Source organism: Zootoca vivipara, chromosome 13, assembly GCF_963506605.1.
Source record: "Zootoca vivipara chromosome 13, rZooViv1.1, whole genome shotgun sequence".
Lineage (NCBI taxonomy): Eukaryota > Metazoa > Chordata > Lepidosauria > Squamata > Lacertidae > Zootoca > Zootoca vivipara.
Window position 1 is genome coordinate 28716703 of NC_083288.1, and position 16292 is coordinate 28732994.

Below are 16292 nucleotides of genomic sequence, written 5' to 3' on the forward strand. Positions count from 1 at the left end.
CACTCTCACTAAATTGCACATGTTGGAAGTGTCACACAGCAGTAAATTAATCACGCAGTCTACTTCTTAAACAGAAAAAAACAAAGTTATTCATAAACAGCATAGTTAAAGAGCATACATAGAGAGCTGAAAGCAGCTATCTGACTCTTCACAGAGGCACAGTCTTCGTTACTGATTTACTAGAGTCCTGGAGCCATTCTGTCGGCAACAACACAACACACACACTGGCTGAGACCAGGGGCGGAGCTAGGGGGCAGAGGGGGCAGGACACCCTGGGTTACTCTCTGGGGGTGTGTGACAGTCGGTGCCCCACCCAGCGACTCCCAAGCCGAGCCCCTCCAGCCTCCCGGTAAAAAGCCCGTTCAGCACAGCATGGCGCGCTGCGCCAGTGGACTTTCTACCTGGAGCCTGGATGCTCCGTTTAGGCTCTGTTTTGAAGTCGCGGGGGTTGCGATCCCCCTCTACGTTGTACGCATGCGTCATCACGTAGCGCCGCCGCCCCCCTGGGTGCATGGCAATTTGCCGCCCCAGGTGTCACCATACCTGCCAAGTCTCCCACAGAAAAATACGGGATCAGCAGCAGCAGCAGCGGCACCGGAAGTTGCACCGGAAGCCATCTTGGGGTGGCCACATGGTGGCAGCCATCTTAGGGGTGGCCATGCGGCCACCTCCAAGATGGCCACAGCCATGTGGCCACCCCTAAGATCGCCGTTGGGCATGCGTAGGAGCTATTTCCAGCGCCAGCGGCGGCCATTTTCTGGTGCCCATAGATGGTCAAACCGGCACCAGAAAAATGGCTGCCGGCAGGAGCGAATTTAAGGGAGAGGAGCTCAAACGGGAGAACGCCGGGAAATGGTAAGGAAAAATGGGGGTTTCCTGGGGAATACGGGGTACTGTTTGCTGTTAACAGTTAACGATTAGCAAGCTTGAATGATTGTGCAAGGCCTTGTAGGTCTTGCCCCTTCTGCTCTTAAGAACCTTTGTCTCATGACAGGAAGAGCTGATCTGAACAATAATAACAGGCAAAGCACCTTTACAGTCTTGTTTTTGGCACCTCCTGAAAACCTCTTTTCTTCTTTGTTTCCACAAGCCTCCTCAGGCATGGAATTTCAATATCCCATTTTATTGTGTAAGATTGTTTTTTTTTTTAATTGCTGGTGTTTTTTATATTTAAAAATGTAAATGATCCTTTTTAAGGTTTGGTTGTATCAATATTTTTAATGAATTGTTTAGATCAGGCATTCCCAAACTTCGGCCCTCCAGATGTTTTGGACTACAATTCCCATCTTCCCCGACCACTGGTCCTGTTAGCTAGGGATCATGGGAGTTGTAGGCCAAAAATCTGGAGGGCCGCAGTTTGGGGATGCCTGGTTTAGATTGTTCCTTGTAAACTGCCTAGAGGTCTTCTGTTGAATGTGTGGTATAAACATTTTGTTAAATAATTAAAAAAAACAAAAACAAAAACCACGGAGTCTTCACTTCAAATGTAGGGTCATCGTATGATACAGGATTGTGCATGATCAGGGTTCCAGCTTAGAGTGAACTCACTTTCTCTGTTGCACACAATGTCAGTGTGGGTTGGAGCCAGCAGAGGATGTGACAATGGGATGTGTGTGGAACCAATAGCATATCCTCCAACATTTCTCCGATGAAAATAAGGATGTCCCATTAGGGCGTGTCATTTAAGGACGGAATTTTTTCCCCCCGAATTTGCACAATGAGGGGTTCTAAAAACATGTTATTGCACATGAGGAATCCAAATCTGCAATTATTTTTATGATTGGTTGATGTTTAGCTTGGTAAATTGAGATCTGTTTGAAATACACAAAAAAAAGCCAAAAACTCGCATTTTGAAGCGAAGTTAAAGTTTTTAATCATTTTATACAAGTGAAAATATAAAGAAATTTTGTTTCCAGCTGTAACAACATATCATTACTTTATCATATAACGTCCTATTATAGTAAAAAAAGAAAAAAGAAAAATAAATGAACAACTTCAAGGGCTGGTATCACATGATCATGTATCTGCTGAGGGCCCACATCTGAGTAGGAGAGCCACTGGCAGAAGCCCCCTGGACCATGCTCTTCAAAAGAAGTGTACACTGTTAAAATTTGATTCCTGTAGAATCTAAAGGCCTGCTCTTGATCCTCACAAAGATGGTGTCAGACTTAGAGAAACCATATTCCATGCAGGTCAAGACTTCTGTTCATTTAATGGTTCTGAAGCAGGAGAATATATAGTATTTCTATCCTTCCATCACTGTGATAGAAGGGTTACCATAGTGCATATTATCCCTGCTACTATTGAAGGAACTAAAATCTTGTCTTTTTTAAAATGTGGCAATCCTTCTCTTAAGATTGGGTGCCTGTCCAACAGCCTGAATCCTATACTATCAGAATGCTGTTTTTGCACCCCCAATTTATCCAATAAGGAAAGACCGTCACTCGACTGAACTTTGGTAGCTCTACTTTACAGTGTATTTTTAACACCTCCAAGTAGTTTATCCAGTCCTCTGCATAGACTTCATTATCGTGTTTATCATAGCTATTCTTCAAAGAAAACATGCTTTTCTCCTTCATGGGAATAAAATTCTATTTGCAAAGGGTGGAAGTGAGCAACAAAGGGACACAATTCTCTGCTGAATATAGTATATATATATAGAATACAGTATAGTATAATAAAATGATGTTGGTGGGTGAGGACCCCAGCTCCTTTGATGACCACACAATTGTTCTGGTACCAGAGATGCACTGTAACATATTCAAGCAAGACCCCAGCCCCCAGTCTCCAATGCAACACAGAAGACAATTGCTAGGGCTGGTTAGATGTCCTCATGCCACACCATTCTGTCTATCTTGGATAGACGATAAATCTACTTGTCAGAGCATTTCGACTTTGAAACCCCAATGACTTCAGTGGGTAGACTGGTGGTAGAAAGCAAAAAAAGATATCACATACTGTTGTATAATATTAATATTAATATTAATATTAATATTAATAGTACAGATATTAATATTAATAGTACTACAATACATATATGAGAACTACAATACAGTGGCACCCCACAAGACGAATGCCTCATGCAACGAAAAACTCACAAGATGAAAGCGTTTTGCGTTGCGCGAGGTGACTCGCAAGACAAAGTTTCCTATGACCACGCTTCGCAAGACAAATAGGAATGCATTAACAAAATGGGTAGCCCGGGTAAACCAGGAAAATTTTAAACCATGCTTTTCAAGATGAGCTTTTCGCTATACGGAGCGACTTGCAGAACAAATTAATTTCATCTTGTGATGTACCACTGTATCTTGTAATCAATTCTAGGCACTTATCAACATCTGTTTTCATGAAAATTGGGGAATAACCTATATGTTTATAAATGACAGAAAAAATTAAAAAATGTTAAAAAGTAGGAACTTTTCACATAGAGATTTACCAAGCAAGACCAAAATATTTACAAATAACCAAAATATATTTCAAATTACCTCATCATACCACAACTTTTTAACACCCCTCAAATCAGGATTTTTAAAGATGAAAAATTCAACACGCCCTAATGTCCCATTGCATAATGATAATTTTAATATTTATACCACACACCCCTGTTACTCTCAGCAGTTTCCAGCATATAGAAAACATAATAAAACATTAAACATTTAAAAAGCTTCCCTATACAAGGTTGCCTTCAGACGGCTCAGGAGTCAGTTAACTCCATACCTCCAATATTTCTTCAGTGAAAGTCAGACATCCTACTATAGGCTACCCTCCTACATTTCTCCAATGAAAATAGGGATGTCCCTGGAAACTAGGGGCAATGTCAGTTGCCTGGCAACTAAAGCAGGCTGATGTTTCCATCTAGTACAATATCGTGTCAAAAAGAGGCCAGCCCAGGGCTGGATTTAGTAGCCCCAAGCTACTGAAGGTAATGGGGCCCTTTATATGTCCAGCTGTCCTTTCTCAACAACAAATTTCCGCTGTTTTTTGTGTTGAATATATGGTAATTTATGGACCTAACAACACTGTTGTTGTATGTAGGTTTTATTTTATTTGCTTTTTATCTTATATTTTGGAAATATACATCCAGGTCTTTTTTCCTTTAATTTTTTTTGCCCCCCCAAGAGAGTGGGACCCTAAGCTATAGCTTGTTTAGCTTATACATAAATCTGGCAGTGGGCCAGTCAGATAGTTGTTGAATGCCCACCAGTCAGCTACTAGTATTCAGAAGAGTAACACCTGTGGACATGGATGTTCTGCTTAGCTATCATGCCTTCAATTATGTATGTTAAATGCTCTCTATGTAAATGGATATGAGAACCACTATAACCACCTGCCTGCCTCAGATCAACAGAGTCTGCACTTTGCAATCTCCCAAGCAACATCATGTGAAATAATGAGCAGTTTGCCAGCTTAGAAATTGTGCAGGCATTGTGCAGCTTGAACATGTGCATCAAATGGAAATGATGAATGATGACCAGCATTTTAAAGCTGCCGCAATTAGGCAACAAGAAGGTCGGCGGTTCGAATCCCTGTGATGGGGTGAGCTCCCGTTGCTTGGTCCCAGCTCCTTGGTAGTGTTTGAAAAAAGTAGAGACAGGAATGGTTCAAATATATTTTCCTGTATGCAGATTTGTGTTTGTGTAACGCTTCTGCTAGTTATACACAAATGACACCTACAATGTGGGTTCACCATCATGGTGGGCACGATTTTGCAGTGGGGGCTTAACAAACCACTCCTGAGCTGCAAAGGTGGGGGCATGAGTGGTCACCATTTGATAGGTCCCTGGCTGTTGTTGGGCAAATTTATATGTTGCAATTTGATGGGTCAGCCCCCTGGGTATTTAAGCCAAAGAGAGAGGTTTCTCTTTCACTTTGGCTGGATCCCCACCCTCCCTCCGCTGTTTTAGGCCTCTGTGTTGACCTTGCTGTGCCTCTCATGTGGTCGCCTGTATTCAGGGGCCTGATAGGAATTTTTCCATTTGACTGATTGGCTGGTGCCATCTGGTTTTTGCCTACTGCATAGCAAATAGCCAAAGGACGCAATGCAGGCTCCTACACAAGTATTAATGCTACCTCATGCCTCATTCCTACACCTCTTGTTATAGGAGCCGCTGCTGCCCTTCATGGTTTCTGGGGATTCGGCCCTGGGGCCCCACACAAGGATGCAGGTTCCGCCATCTCTAGTGCCAGCTCCACAGTACATAAATAACCCATCTGCAGAACCTGTAGTTATTCATTGGCTCAATAATAATAATTCATTATTTATACCCTGCCCATCTGGCTGGGTTTCCCCAGCCACTCTGGGCGGCTCCCAACAAAATTAAAACAGAATTAATTTCTCACAGGGAGGGAATTGCCAGAAGACCCTTGGCATTGGACCTCAGTGTCCGGGCAGAACGATGGGAGTGGAGACACTCCTTCAGGTATACTGAACCAAGGCCGTTTAGGACTTTAAAAGTCAGAACCAACACTTTTGAATTGTGCTCGGAAACGTACTGGGAGCCAATGTAGGTCTTTCAGGACCGGTATATAGCCCCCATACCTATCAATTTTTTTAGTGGCTGTATACCCTCTGTGTTAACTTTATGCAAACCATCAAGCCACTCAATATATATTGGAGGGTTTCACCCAAGGTTTGAGGATCCCAGTGATGGGTGAGCACAGTTGTCATGAGGCCTCCAACCAGAGTTTAGTCAGGGAGCATCCTGACATTGCTGCAGAAAGAGAGAGAGCCACAGACAGGATGGCTGGCCCCTGCATGGACCCACGCCTAGGGGATTTTCAGGTGCATGCTTTGGGCATAATGCCCAACAAGGCTCTGGGCAAGTTAATTCACAATTTGTCATATCCTAGGAAGGGGTGGGGGTGTCTGTGAATGATGTAATACCACATAAATTATGCTCAGTGTGGTGTGCCTCTTTTTATCAAAATGAAGTTGATCAGCTCCTGCCGCACCTTTGGCAAAATGTGACACTGAATCTGCTTTCTGCCTGCTCCCCTGTGCATCCTGATGATTTCTGACAGCTGGGTTTCAAATTGAATCACTGCAGGTATATTGATATAGCCCATGGGCGGTGCCATTTTTTTTTTTGAAAAAGAGGTGCCAGAACTCAGTTCTCCTAGAATAGCAATGGTACCCACCTGAGAGGTGCTGGAACTGGGTTCTGGTGAGTTCCAGCTTGGGGGGGGAAGCCCTGCTTATGGGCAGCTTCATTTAGGTTCTGTAAGTGCTTTTGCACAGATAAAATTGGCTAGAAGAAATGCTTTACCCATGAGGATATCATTTGAAACGTTTTTCTCATCCCTATGTATTGGAATGCATTTTTCTTTTTTAAAGTCCTCATAGGTTCATATTGTGCATTCTCCCCAGAGCTTAATTTGCTGTAGAGAATTTGTTCATTATTTGAATATATTCTGCTCTCAGGATATATCAGATTAAATCCTTGAGTAGGATAGCCCACAGATCTGATTTATAGAACCACTGGATAGATAAATAATTGAGTATATACAGTGGATATGTTATATAAATGAAACCTATGTTTTTATTTCTATTATTATTATTATTATCATCAATACGGTATTATTTACTCTGTTCATAAAAAATATTAATGCAGATCTATTACCCCCTCCCTTTCACCCAAAGAAAACTGAAAATATAAGTGTCATGACAGTTTAAAATAATATCTAAATATACTAGATTCAATCTATGACTGCAGTTTCTTCTCCGCCAGCCTTTTAAGTGCTCCTAACACATCCTGGTTTCTCAGTGTGTAGATTAAAGGGTTTAACATGGGTATCAGAGCTGCATTAAAGATATAAATAATTTTATCAATAGCATGACTGTCCTTAGATTGAGGTTTGATATATGTGATTATAGAATTTCCAAAGAACACCAGCACTACAACCAGGTGAGATCCACAAGTAGAGAAGGCTTTCAGTCTGCTGCCAGATGAATGGATTCTCAAAATGGCCACAAGGATACGCACATAGGAAAAAAAGGATGAAACAGAAGGGGAAAAGAACTGTGCAGGTGCTGGTGAAGTACATTGTCAGTTGTCCCACAGCCATGTTTGAACAAATCAATTTCATGAGGGCTGTGAGCTCACATGCAAAATGATCCACCTCATTATGTCCACAGAAGTGGGCAGGATTTGCAAGACAGGGAACGATAGCAAGTAAGAAGGCCATTGTCCATGATACAATAGCTAAAACAATGCAAACTTTCCAGTTCATGATAAGCATATAACGGAGTGGATTGGAGATGGCAACATACCGGTCATAAGCCATGACTGCCAACAAGAAACATTCTGTTGATCCAAGGTATATGCCAGTGTAAATCTGAATATAACATTTAGCAAAAGACATGACGGGTCTGTCCACCAAACAGTTGGCAATAGATTGTGGAACTGAAGATGTACAAAGACAGATATCAATGATGGACAGATTGCAGAGGAAGAAGTACATTGGGTTATGGAGCCGAGGATCAGCTGTGACAACAAAGACAATGAGTCCATTTCCAATTATGTTTCCCAAGTAGATGATGGTCATTAAAGCTGCCAATCCTATCTTTGTTTTGGGATGTCCAGAAAATCCAATGAGGACAAATTCAGTGATGTCAGTCTCATTCATTTATACGTTCTGCAGAAAGATTTTTTGGGGTGATCAAGGGAAGATATTAAAGATATTCAATATTTGAGAAAGCTAGATAATTAATCATATACAATCTAAACATTTATATGAATATTGCAAACCAATATATTGATACCATTAAATTACATCAACAATTTTTTAGGATCTGAACTATAGAACTGATAGCTAAATAGATAATCAAGCGGGTTTTTTGGGAGGGGTATTGGGTTGCTGTTGTTTTTATTTTGATTATGTATTTTGTGGCTTTATATTTTGATTTTACTCTGTGAACCACCCTGAGACCTCTGGGTATAGGGCAGAATAATAATAATAATAATAATAATAATAATAATAATAATAATATGCATCACATAACTGATATACAAAAAAAACAACCAGTGATATTGTGGGAAAAGAGACTTGGGGGAGAAGTATATGTGCTTCAAAACCAGTTTGTCTAATATGCTAGCTGCGTAGATCTATTTAAGGAAAACTCAAATGCTACATGTTATGTATCACTGTGTCCAAATTAATTTGCTGATTCAGCAAAGCTCGGAACAGTAGGAAATATGAAGTGCATGAGACAATACAGGACACAGCCACCCATTGCAAGTTGATGTACATGAGCATGCATTGCGATGCAAACATATTATTTCAAGATGATCATACAATGTATGGGACTGGAGATTGCAACATACACCTGGTTAATGACATGACAGGTCTGTCAACTAAACAACAATAACTCATGAGAATGAAGCGGCGGTAAAACAATCAGTGTCAATCATGAGAAAATTAAAAATGTGCATTCAACTCAGCAACTACTTAATACAATGAGTCCATTTATAATTATAGTCACCAAAGAGGCTAAGGTCAGAAAATTCATGAAGCCCATTCTGGCCTTGATTCCAAAGCAATAGTTAATTTAATATATCCAATATCCAATGAAACACAAATATTTCTGTATAATTCTCCAAGTTCCAACTGTAGAATTGTTCAATAGAAAGAAAACCAATGTAGTTACATATGGCTCCTGGTTTTGTACAGGGATTTATTAGAGATAATTAAAAATTAAAATATGACTCTAACAATAGCAGTACAATAGATCTGCCAGACTAAACTGAAAAACCCGAAGATGAATAAATATCATATTGGGACTGCACCAAATTCAATGGATTTCTTGCTCAAGCAGTAGCTTACTATACATCATTTGAAGAACAAAACAAAAAGTTACATGGACCATTGGTCTGACATGGCTAATGCTTCTACAATGTGGCAAAGTTCCATTTGGAGTAAATTAGTAAAATGTGCTAGAGGCAGTAGACCAAATACCCAAACACTATTCAGCCAAAATGATTGATACCAATAGGCATCCATTTTAACTGCATATACCTAATGTCATAATATATGATAATTTAGGAAGGAGGGCTGCAGCTCATTGGAAGAGCATCTGCTTTGTGTGCAGATGGTTCCTGATTCAATCTCTGGCATCTTCAGATAGGGACAAAAATGCTCCCTGTCTGAAACCCCAAAGAGTCATTCTCAATCGGTTTAGAAGATAATGAGCTAAATAGCCTAATGTTATGACTCAGTATAAGGTAACAATGCTTTGCTATCTAATTATAATTTACATGTGAAATGCGGGTTTTAAAGCTATTTTCTCTTGTTATGTTATCTTCCATTTTATCTAGAACTATGTGATGGTTTCTACACTTTCAAATGCACACTAAAAGAAAAAAGAAAAAAAGATTTCATTTAAGGCACATTTTTAAATTCCCCAACACATTTCTAGACCATTTTTTAACAGTTGAAAGAGGAAGGGAACAAAAACTGTTTTCAGTTGGCTGGAAGCATCCCTGATTATTATTTCACTGATTCTTGTGCCTTTCAGATGCAGGTTAAAAATGGGTAAGGCTTCATCTAAGTTAAATCTTTAAACATCCCAGGGATTTCAGTTGGACAGATGCATTTGACACTTTTAATGAAAGCTTTATAGAGCACTTGGTATAGTATTTTCATAATTATTATTAAATTTATATATTGCTCTTCATCCGGGTATCATAGAGTTGTTTACAATACAAATCAAAACAGTGGAATCCAAATAATCAGGTCAATTTAAAAAGAGCTTACCTTTTAAAAAAATCTCTTCAAACTAGGGTGAAAAATCTACTCAGTTGTGACAGTATGCTTTTTTAAACATCAGCCCATCGTGGTAGATTTCCCCCCACAATTTTGGTAACATAATGCAATAATAATTTGGTAACATAATCCAAGACTGAAAGAGGAAGAAGTTTGGAGCTATTGTGGCATTCTTTGCAAATTAAAACATAATATATTTACTTCTCCCTTAAATTCAAAACAGTTCTGGATCTAGTATATTATTAAAAACACATTTTCAGAATCCCTGTTACTGATTCCTTTTGACTCACTATGTTCATCAAATTAAAAAGAAAGGAAAGCAATGAAGGTCTGAAAGCTGGCTATAGCACTTTTACTTTCCTAATTATTTTTCTTATATTATCCAGGCCTTCAGTCATTATCCTTATATAAGTAGCATATGTTTAAATCTGAAGCATCCAGGTCGTGTGTGTGTGTGTGTGTGTGTGTGTGTGTGTGTGTGTGTGTGTGTGTGTGTGCATTGTTGCATCCAGCTAAAGATACACAGTGCTATATTAGTTCTTGATTTCTGGTTTGCCCTTCTGCATTCCCATATGAAACAATCCCCACTGACTACTTTGTTTGAGAGCATTGAAAATGCATCTACAACTATCCAGCTTATAAATCTGAAGTCATCATCAGAAAACTAGGTTTCACAACAAAACTGTAGATCTCAACCACTTGAGCAAAATTAACCCCACTGAGTTTACTTGAACACACTCAAGGGTTATTCTGATCCCCTCCTGCACCCAGTGGGGCTGGTCTTAAAGAGTGTAGGTGGCACTTTAGAACTTTCTACCAATAGATATTAGGGACCCAGGTGGCGCTGTGGGTTAAAGCACAGAGTCTAGGGCTTGCTGATCAGAAGGTCGGCGGTTCGAATCCCTGTGACGGGGTGAGCTTCCGTTGCTCGGTCCCAGCTCCTGCCAACCTAGCAGTTCGAAAGCACGTCAAAGTGCAAGTAGATACATAGGGACCGCTCCGGCGGGAAGGTAAACGGCGTTTCCGTGCACTGCTCTGGTTCGCCAGAAGCAGCTTTGTCATGCTGGCCACATGACCCGGAAGCTGTCTGCGGACAAACGCCGGCTCCCTCGGCCTATAGAGCGAGATGAGCGCCGCAACCCCAGAGTCGGACACGACTGGACCTGATGGTCAGGGGCCCCTTTACCTTTACCTTTACCAATAGATATTAGGCAGACAACATTATGGCATTGTTTGGGGTGCCAGCTATTAACTTTTGTGTTCCAGAAATTGTGTTATTTTAAAAAGTATACACATTTTATACATGCTAGTTTACACACATACACACACATGCCACCCCCACACAATTAATGTTTATTTTGCATTGCATTGGTATTCTGAAAGAATATATAAGACTTGTAAAATGTTCATAGGTCTTCTGTTCTGTTACATAACATAAAAATGTTGTCTATATTATGCTGTATCTCATTTGTCCCCCCCAAAATGACTAGAAATATGGCAAGGGTGTGCATTCGCCTAAAAAATCACATGGCAGTTGTATCTGTTGATTTTTAAAAGTTACCTACTTACCAGTATTTTTCTTTTTTGAGTAAATGTTATTGAAATTTTTGGGGGGAATACAAATATGACTATCATATATCTTTTTATCAAAACTAAAATGCTAATCTAAGTAGCAGGGCAGAAAAAGAGATAAGAAGGGAACAGAATGAATGGGGAAAGGGGGGGATAAAATAAAAATAAAGACAACTTCTGATTCTTCATCTGCTAGCTATATAGAAAATTATTCAACACACCCTCTCCAAGATAACACCCAACAGCAAATCCACATTCTAGAAACCAACATTATCTTCAGTTTTCAAAGCCAGATATTATTAGTTCATTTTCTTTTTCATGCAAAAAGTCTATAAGAAGTTTCCAATCTTTAGTAATATTAAGTGATTATTCTGATTAAGCACATTGATTTCACCATCTCTGCTAAGTCCAGTAATTTTAACAATTCTTCCTCAACTGTAAATATCTGTGCATATAAATGTATTGCTGCTATAATTACATACAGTATTGAAATAAAGTTCCATAAGGTAAAGGGACCCATTAGGTCCAGGCGTGACCAACTCTGTGGTTGCGGCACTCATCTCACTCTATAGGCCGAGGGAACCGGCGTTTGTCTGCAGACAGCTTCCGGGTCATGTGGCCAGCATGACTAAGCCACTTCTGGCAAACCAGAGCAGCACGCGGAAATGCCGTTTACCTTCCCGCCGGAGCGGTACCTATTTATCTACTTACACTTTGACGTGCTTTCAAACTGCTAGGTGGGCAGGAGCTGGGACTGAACAATGGGAGGTCACCCTGTTGCGGGTATTCGAACTACCGACTTTCTGATTGGCAAGTCCTAGGCTCAGTGGTTTAGACCACAGCACCACCCGAGTCCCTAAATCCTTTGGGTAGGATCGCAGAACAACTGGATAGATAGATATAGATGGATAGACAGATAGATGATAGAAAAATAGGTAGTTAAATAGAGTGCATGCATTATGACAACGAAGCCTGTGCTTTAGTTTCTTATTATTTTTTATTTTTTATTTTTTAATTTCCTTTAATGCACATTTCAGAGATATAAGGTTCTTTACAAGGAAAAACATTTTAAAAGCTTGTTAAAAACATGACAATGTTATGATAATTTAGAATACCATCAAAACTCACAAGATTCATACAAGATTATGACTGCAGGTTCTTCCCCACCAGCTTTTTAAGTGCTCCTAATACATCCTGGTTTCTCAGTGTGTAGATTAAAGGGTTTAACATGGGTACTAGTGCTTGATTAAAGATATAAATAATTTTGTCACTAGCCTGATTGTCTTTAGACTGAGGCTTGATGTATAGTGCTATAGCATTTCCAAAGAACACCAGCACCACAGCTAGGTGAGATCCACAAGTAGAGAAAGCTTTCAGTCTGCTGCCAGATGAATGGATTCTCAAAATGGCCACAAGGATACGCACATAGGAAAAAATGATGAAACAGAAGGGGAAAAGAACTGTGCAGGTGCTGGTGAAGTACATTGTCAGTTGTCCCACAGCCATGTTTGAACAAATCAATTTCATGAGGGCTGTGAGCTCACATGCAAAATGATCCACTTCATTATGTCCACAGAAATGGGCAGGATTTGCAAGACAGGGAACGATAGCAAGTAAGAAGGCCATTGTCCATGATACAATAGCTAAAACAATGCAAACTTTCCAGTTCATGATAAGCATATAACGGAGTGGATTGGAGATGGCAACATACCGGTCATAAGCCATGACTGCCAACAAGAAACATTCTGTTGATCCAAGGTATATGCCAGTGTACATCTGAATATAACATTTAGCAAAAGACATGACGGGTCTGTCCACCAAACAGTTGGCAATAGATTGTGGAACTGAAGATGTACAAAGACAGATATCAATGATGGACAGATTGCAGAGGAAGAAGTACATTGGATTATGGAGCCGAGGATCAGCTGTAACAACAAAGACAATGAGTCCATTTCCAATTATGTTTCCCAAGTAGATGATGGTCATTAAAGCTGCCAATCCTATCTTTGTTTTGGGATGTCCAGAAAATCCAATGAGGACAAATTCAGTGATTTCAGACTCATTCATATCCTCTAAGTCCTGTATAAAGATTTTGTCTTTGCTGATCAGGGAAGAAATAAGAAATAAAAGTTGCTTAGTATTTGAGAAAGTTAAAGAATTGACTATATATAAACTATACTAAAAACCTTGAAATTGATAATGTACTGAAAACCTTGAAATTGATAATGCTATAATTGGAAAAAATGCGTAGGATCAAAATTATAGAAACTCCTTGGATATGCAGATCAACTAATATGTATATGCATCACAGGTAATTTATTGAGAATGCCTGGGATCTTATTAGATGTTTCCCTTTTTTCTTTCCTACGTTATAACATACCACTCACCACATCTGGGGAAACATCTTTAACATTTTTCAAAGATTTCTAAGTGAATTGACTAAAAATTGTTTAACATTAAAAAGCAGGCCAATAGAATGTAAAATAATTTTGTCTGTTTCTTGTGCAATATTAGAGTGAGATTTCAGACATTTGACTATATGAATCCCATATAATATAATTTTATTTCTAGATCAGGACACTAGGTAAGACTTTGAAAAAATGAGGTACTTTTTCATTCATATCAGTGGTAGAGATGTAGGTATGCATGTAACTCTTCTAATGAAGCTTTATAGAACAGAGGCATAGTATTTAATGTACAAGCTGGCATATCCAAGAATAATTAAGTGGAATACATAAGGTGAATTAAAAATGAAAGCTTACCTTTTAAATACAGTCTTCATACTATGGTGAGAAATCTATGCAGTTGTGACAATAGGCTTTCTCTTAAAACATTCAGTGTGTTCCGGTTATTTCCAAATATTTTCCCCATAGTTTTGGTAGGATAACTCAACAACAATTTCAAGAGACTTTGGGAAAGAAAGTAGGGCTTTTTGCAGGTATGATGGAGTTTCTTGCAAATTAAAAAGTAATATTTTTAATTATCCCTTAAATTCAAAACTGTTCTGGATCTAGCACATTAATATCAATATGTTTGCAGAATCCTTTTTACTGATTCCTTTTGACTTCATCAAATTAAAAATGAACTAATACAATTAAAATCTCAAAGCTGGCTATATGGCATGTACTTTCTGAATTCTTTTTCATATGCTCTCTGGTCCTTCAATAGCTATCTTTGTATAGGTAACACAGATTTGGTTCTTAATCTAGTATATTTATATTTCAATGAAAAATTACACTGAAGCATTGCCACATCAGGATAAAAATATGTAACGTTATATTACTTCTTGATTTCAGCTATATCCATCTGCATTCCCATATGAAATTATCCCTATTGACTAATTTACTTGCAAGCATTCAAGGAACTCCTATAATTAGTCATATAAATATATAGTTATCATCACAAAACTATTTACAGTGGTACCTTGGTTGTTGAACTTGATCCATTCCAGGAGTCTGTTCAACTCCCGAAACTGTTCAAAAACCAAGGTGTGGCATCCGATTGGGTGCAGGAGCTTCCTGCACTCAATCAGAAGCTGCTGAAGCTGTGTCGGATGTTCGGCTTCCGAAAAACATTCGCAAACCAGAACACTCACTTCCGGGTTTGCAGTGTTCGGGAGCTGATTTGTTCGGGAGCCAAGCCATTCGACAACCAAGGTACCACTGTATGTTTAACAAAGAGTGTTTAATCCTCAACAATTTAATGAAAAGGAATCACACCAAATTTACTAGAAAAGTGTAGAGTCTTCTAAAGTGCTGGTGGCACTTTGCAACTTCCTGCCCAGAAATATTAGGCCAGTATCACCACCAGACTATCATCCTGGAGGAACTTTAGCCATACCAATACATAAGCTTTGAAAGCTTTTGTGAGACTGACATGATGATGGGGAGCCAATACGCAGAAGGGCTAGAGTTTGACTAGAGAAGTGCAAAAGGCTCTGCCTAGGGCTATAACCTGGCAAGTGAAGTTCAGGTGACTGAGATGGGATTGCACCTGCCTTGAGTGGCCTTTTTTTTGCTGTAGCAATTGAGCAATCAGACCTTACTGACCAACTAACTTTTCAGTATGGGCCACTGAATCTTATTATATCCCTAAATAGTTAAGTGTGGTGGCTGGACCGTCGGACTTATCTGCGGCCAGTGGAACACACAGTTCCCCTGTCAAAGTGATGAACTCCTCCATGAGTTGCCAACCAGCCTGCGATAAAGCTGTCCCTACTAATACATAATCATGTAGATAATGACCACTTCCCTGAAGGCCAGACCTGTAACCCTAACCTGTAGAAATCATCCACATGTCTAGGCAGCAGGTGAAAGGCTGATTGATTCAATTTCACATTTTGCCATTAATGTGGCAAAAAAAGAGAGCCAGTGTGGTGTAGTGGTTAAGAGCGGTAGACTTGTAATCTGGGGAACCGGGTTCGCGTCTCTGCTCCTCCACATGCAGCTGCTGGGTGACCTTGGGCTAGTCACACTTCTCTGAAGTCTGTCGGCCCCACTCACCTCACAGGGTGTCTGTTGTGGGGGAGGAAGGGAAATGAGATTGTTAGCCGCTTTGAGACTCCTTCGGGTAGTGATAAAGTGGGATATCAAATCCAAACTCTTCTTCTTCTTCTTCTTCTTCTTCTTCTTCTTCTTCTTCTTCTTCTTCTTCTTCTTCTTCTTCTTCTTCTTCTTCTAATGTGTCCATGTTGCATTCTCTAACTAGCCTTACAGCCTGTCATGAGGGCTAACAGGGAAGTGCCAGGGCCCTGCAGGTCAACAAGAAAGAGGCTGGAGGCTTGGAATGCACTTGAATTTTTATTCACAGAAAGTAACACAGTGAGTTCTCCTGGGCTCAACTCCTTCAGCTTGAGATGTTACAGGAAACTTGAGCTCTGGCCCTGCCATTCCCCTCTAGCCTCTCACTCTTGAGCCCTCCCCAACAGACAGAGTCTGTGACATGGGGATGAGCTCCTC

General features: G+C 39.8%; 1 protein-coding gene and 1 pseudogene across 1 annotated transcript; both read right to left on the reverse strand.

Moving 5' to 3' along the window:
- Positions 1-6701: 6701 nt before the first annotated feature.
- On the reverse strand, positions 6702-7626 carry LOC132592900 (olfactory receptor 13H1-like; annotated as a pseudogene).
- Positions 7627-12477: 4851 nt separating this feature from the next.
- On the reverse strand, positions 12478-13401 carry LOC132592901 (olfactory receptor 13H1-like). The gene has a single exon (XM_060281125.1). The coding sequence runs from the start codon at positions 13399-13401 to the stop codon at positions 12478-12480; it is 924 nt and encodes a 307-aa protein (XP_060137108.1).
- Between the last annotated feature and the right edge of the window lie 2891 nt (positions 13402-16292).

Coding starts and splice junctions, on each gene's coding strand:
- LOC132592901 (XM_060281125.1), bottom strand. CDS start 13,401: ATGAATGAGTCTGAAATCACTGAATTTGTCCTCATTGGATTTTCTGGA.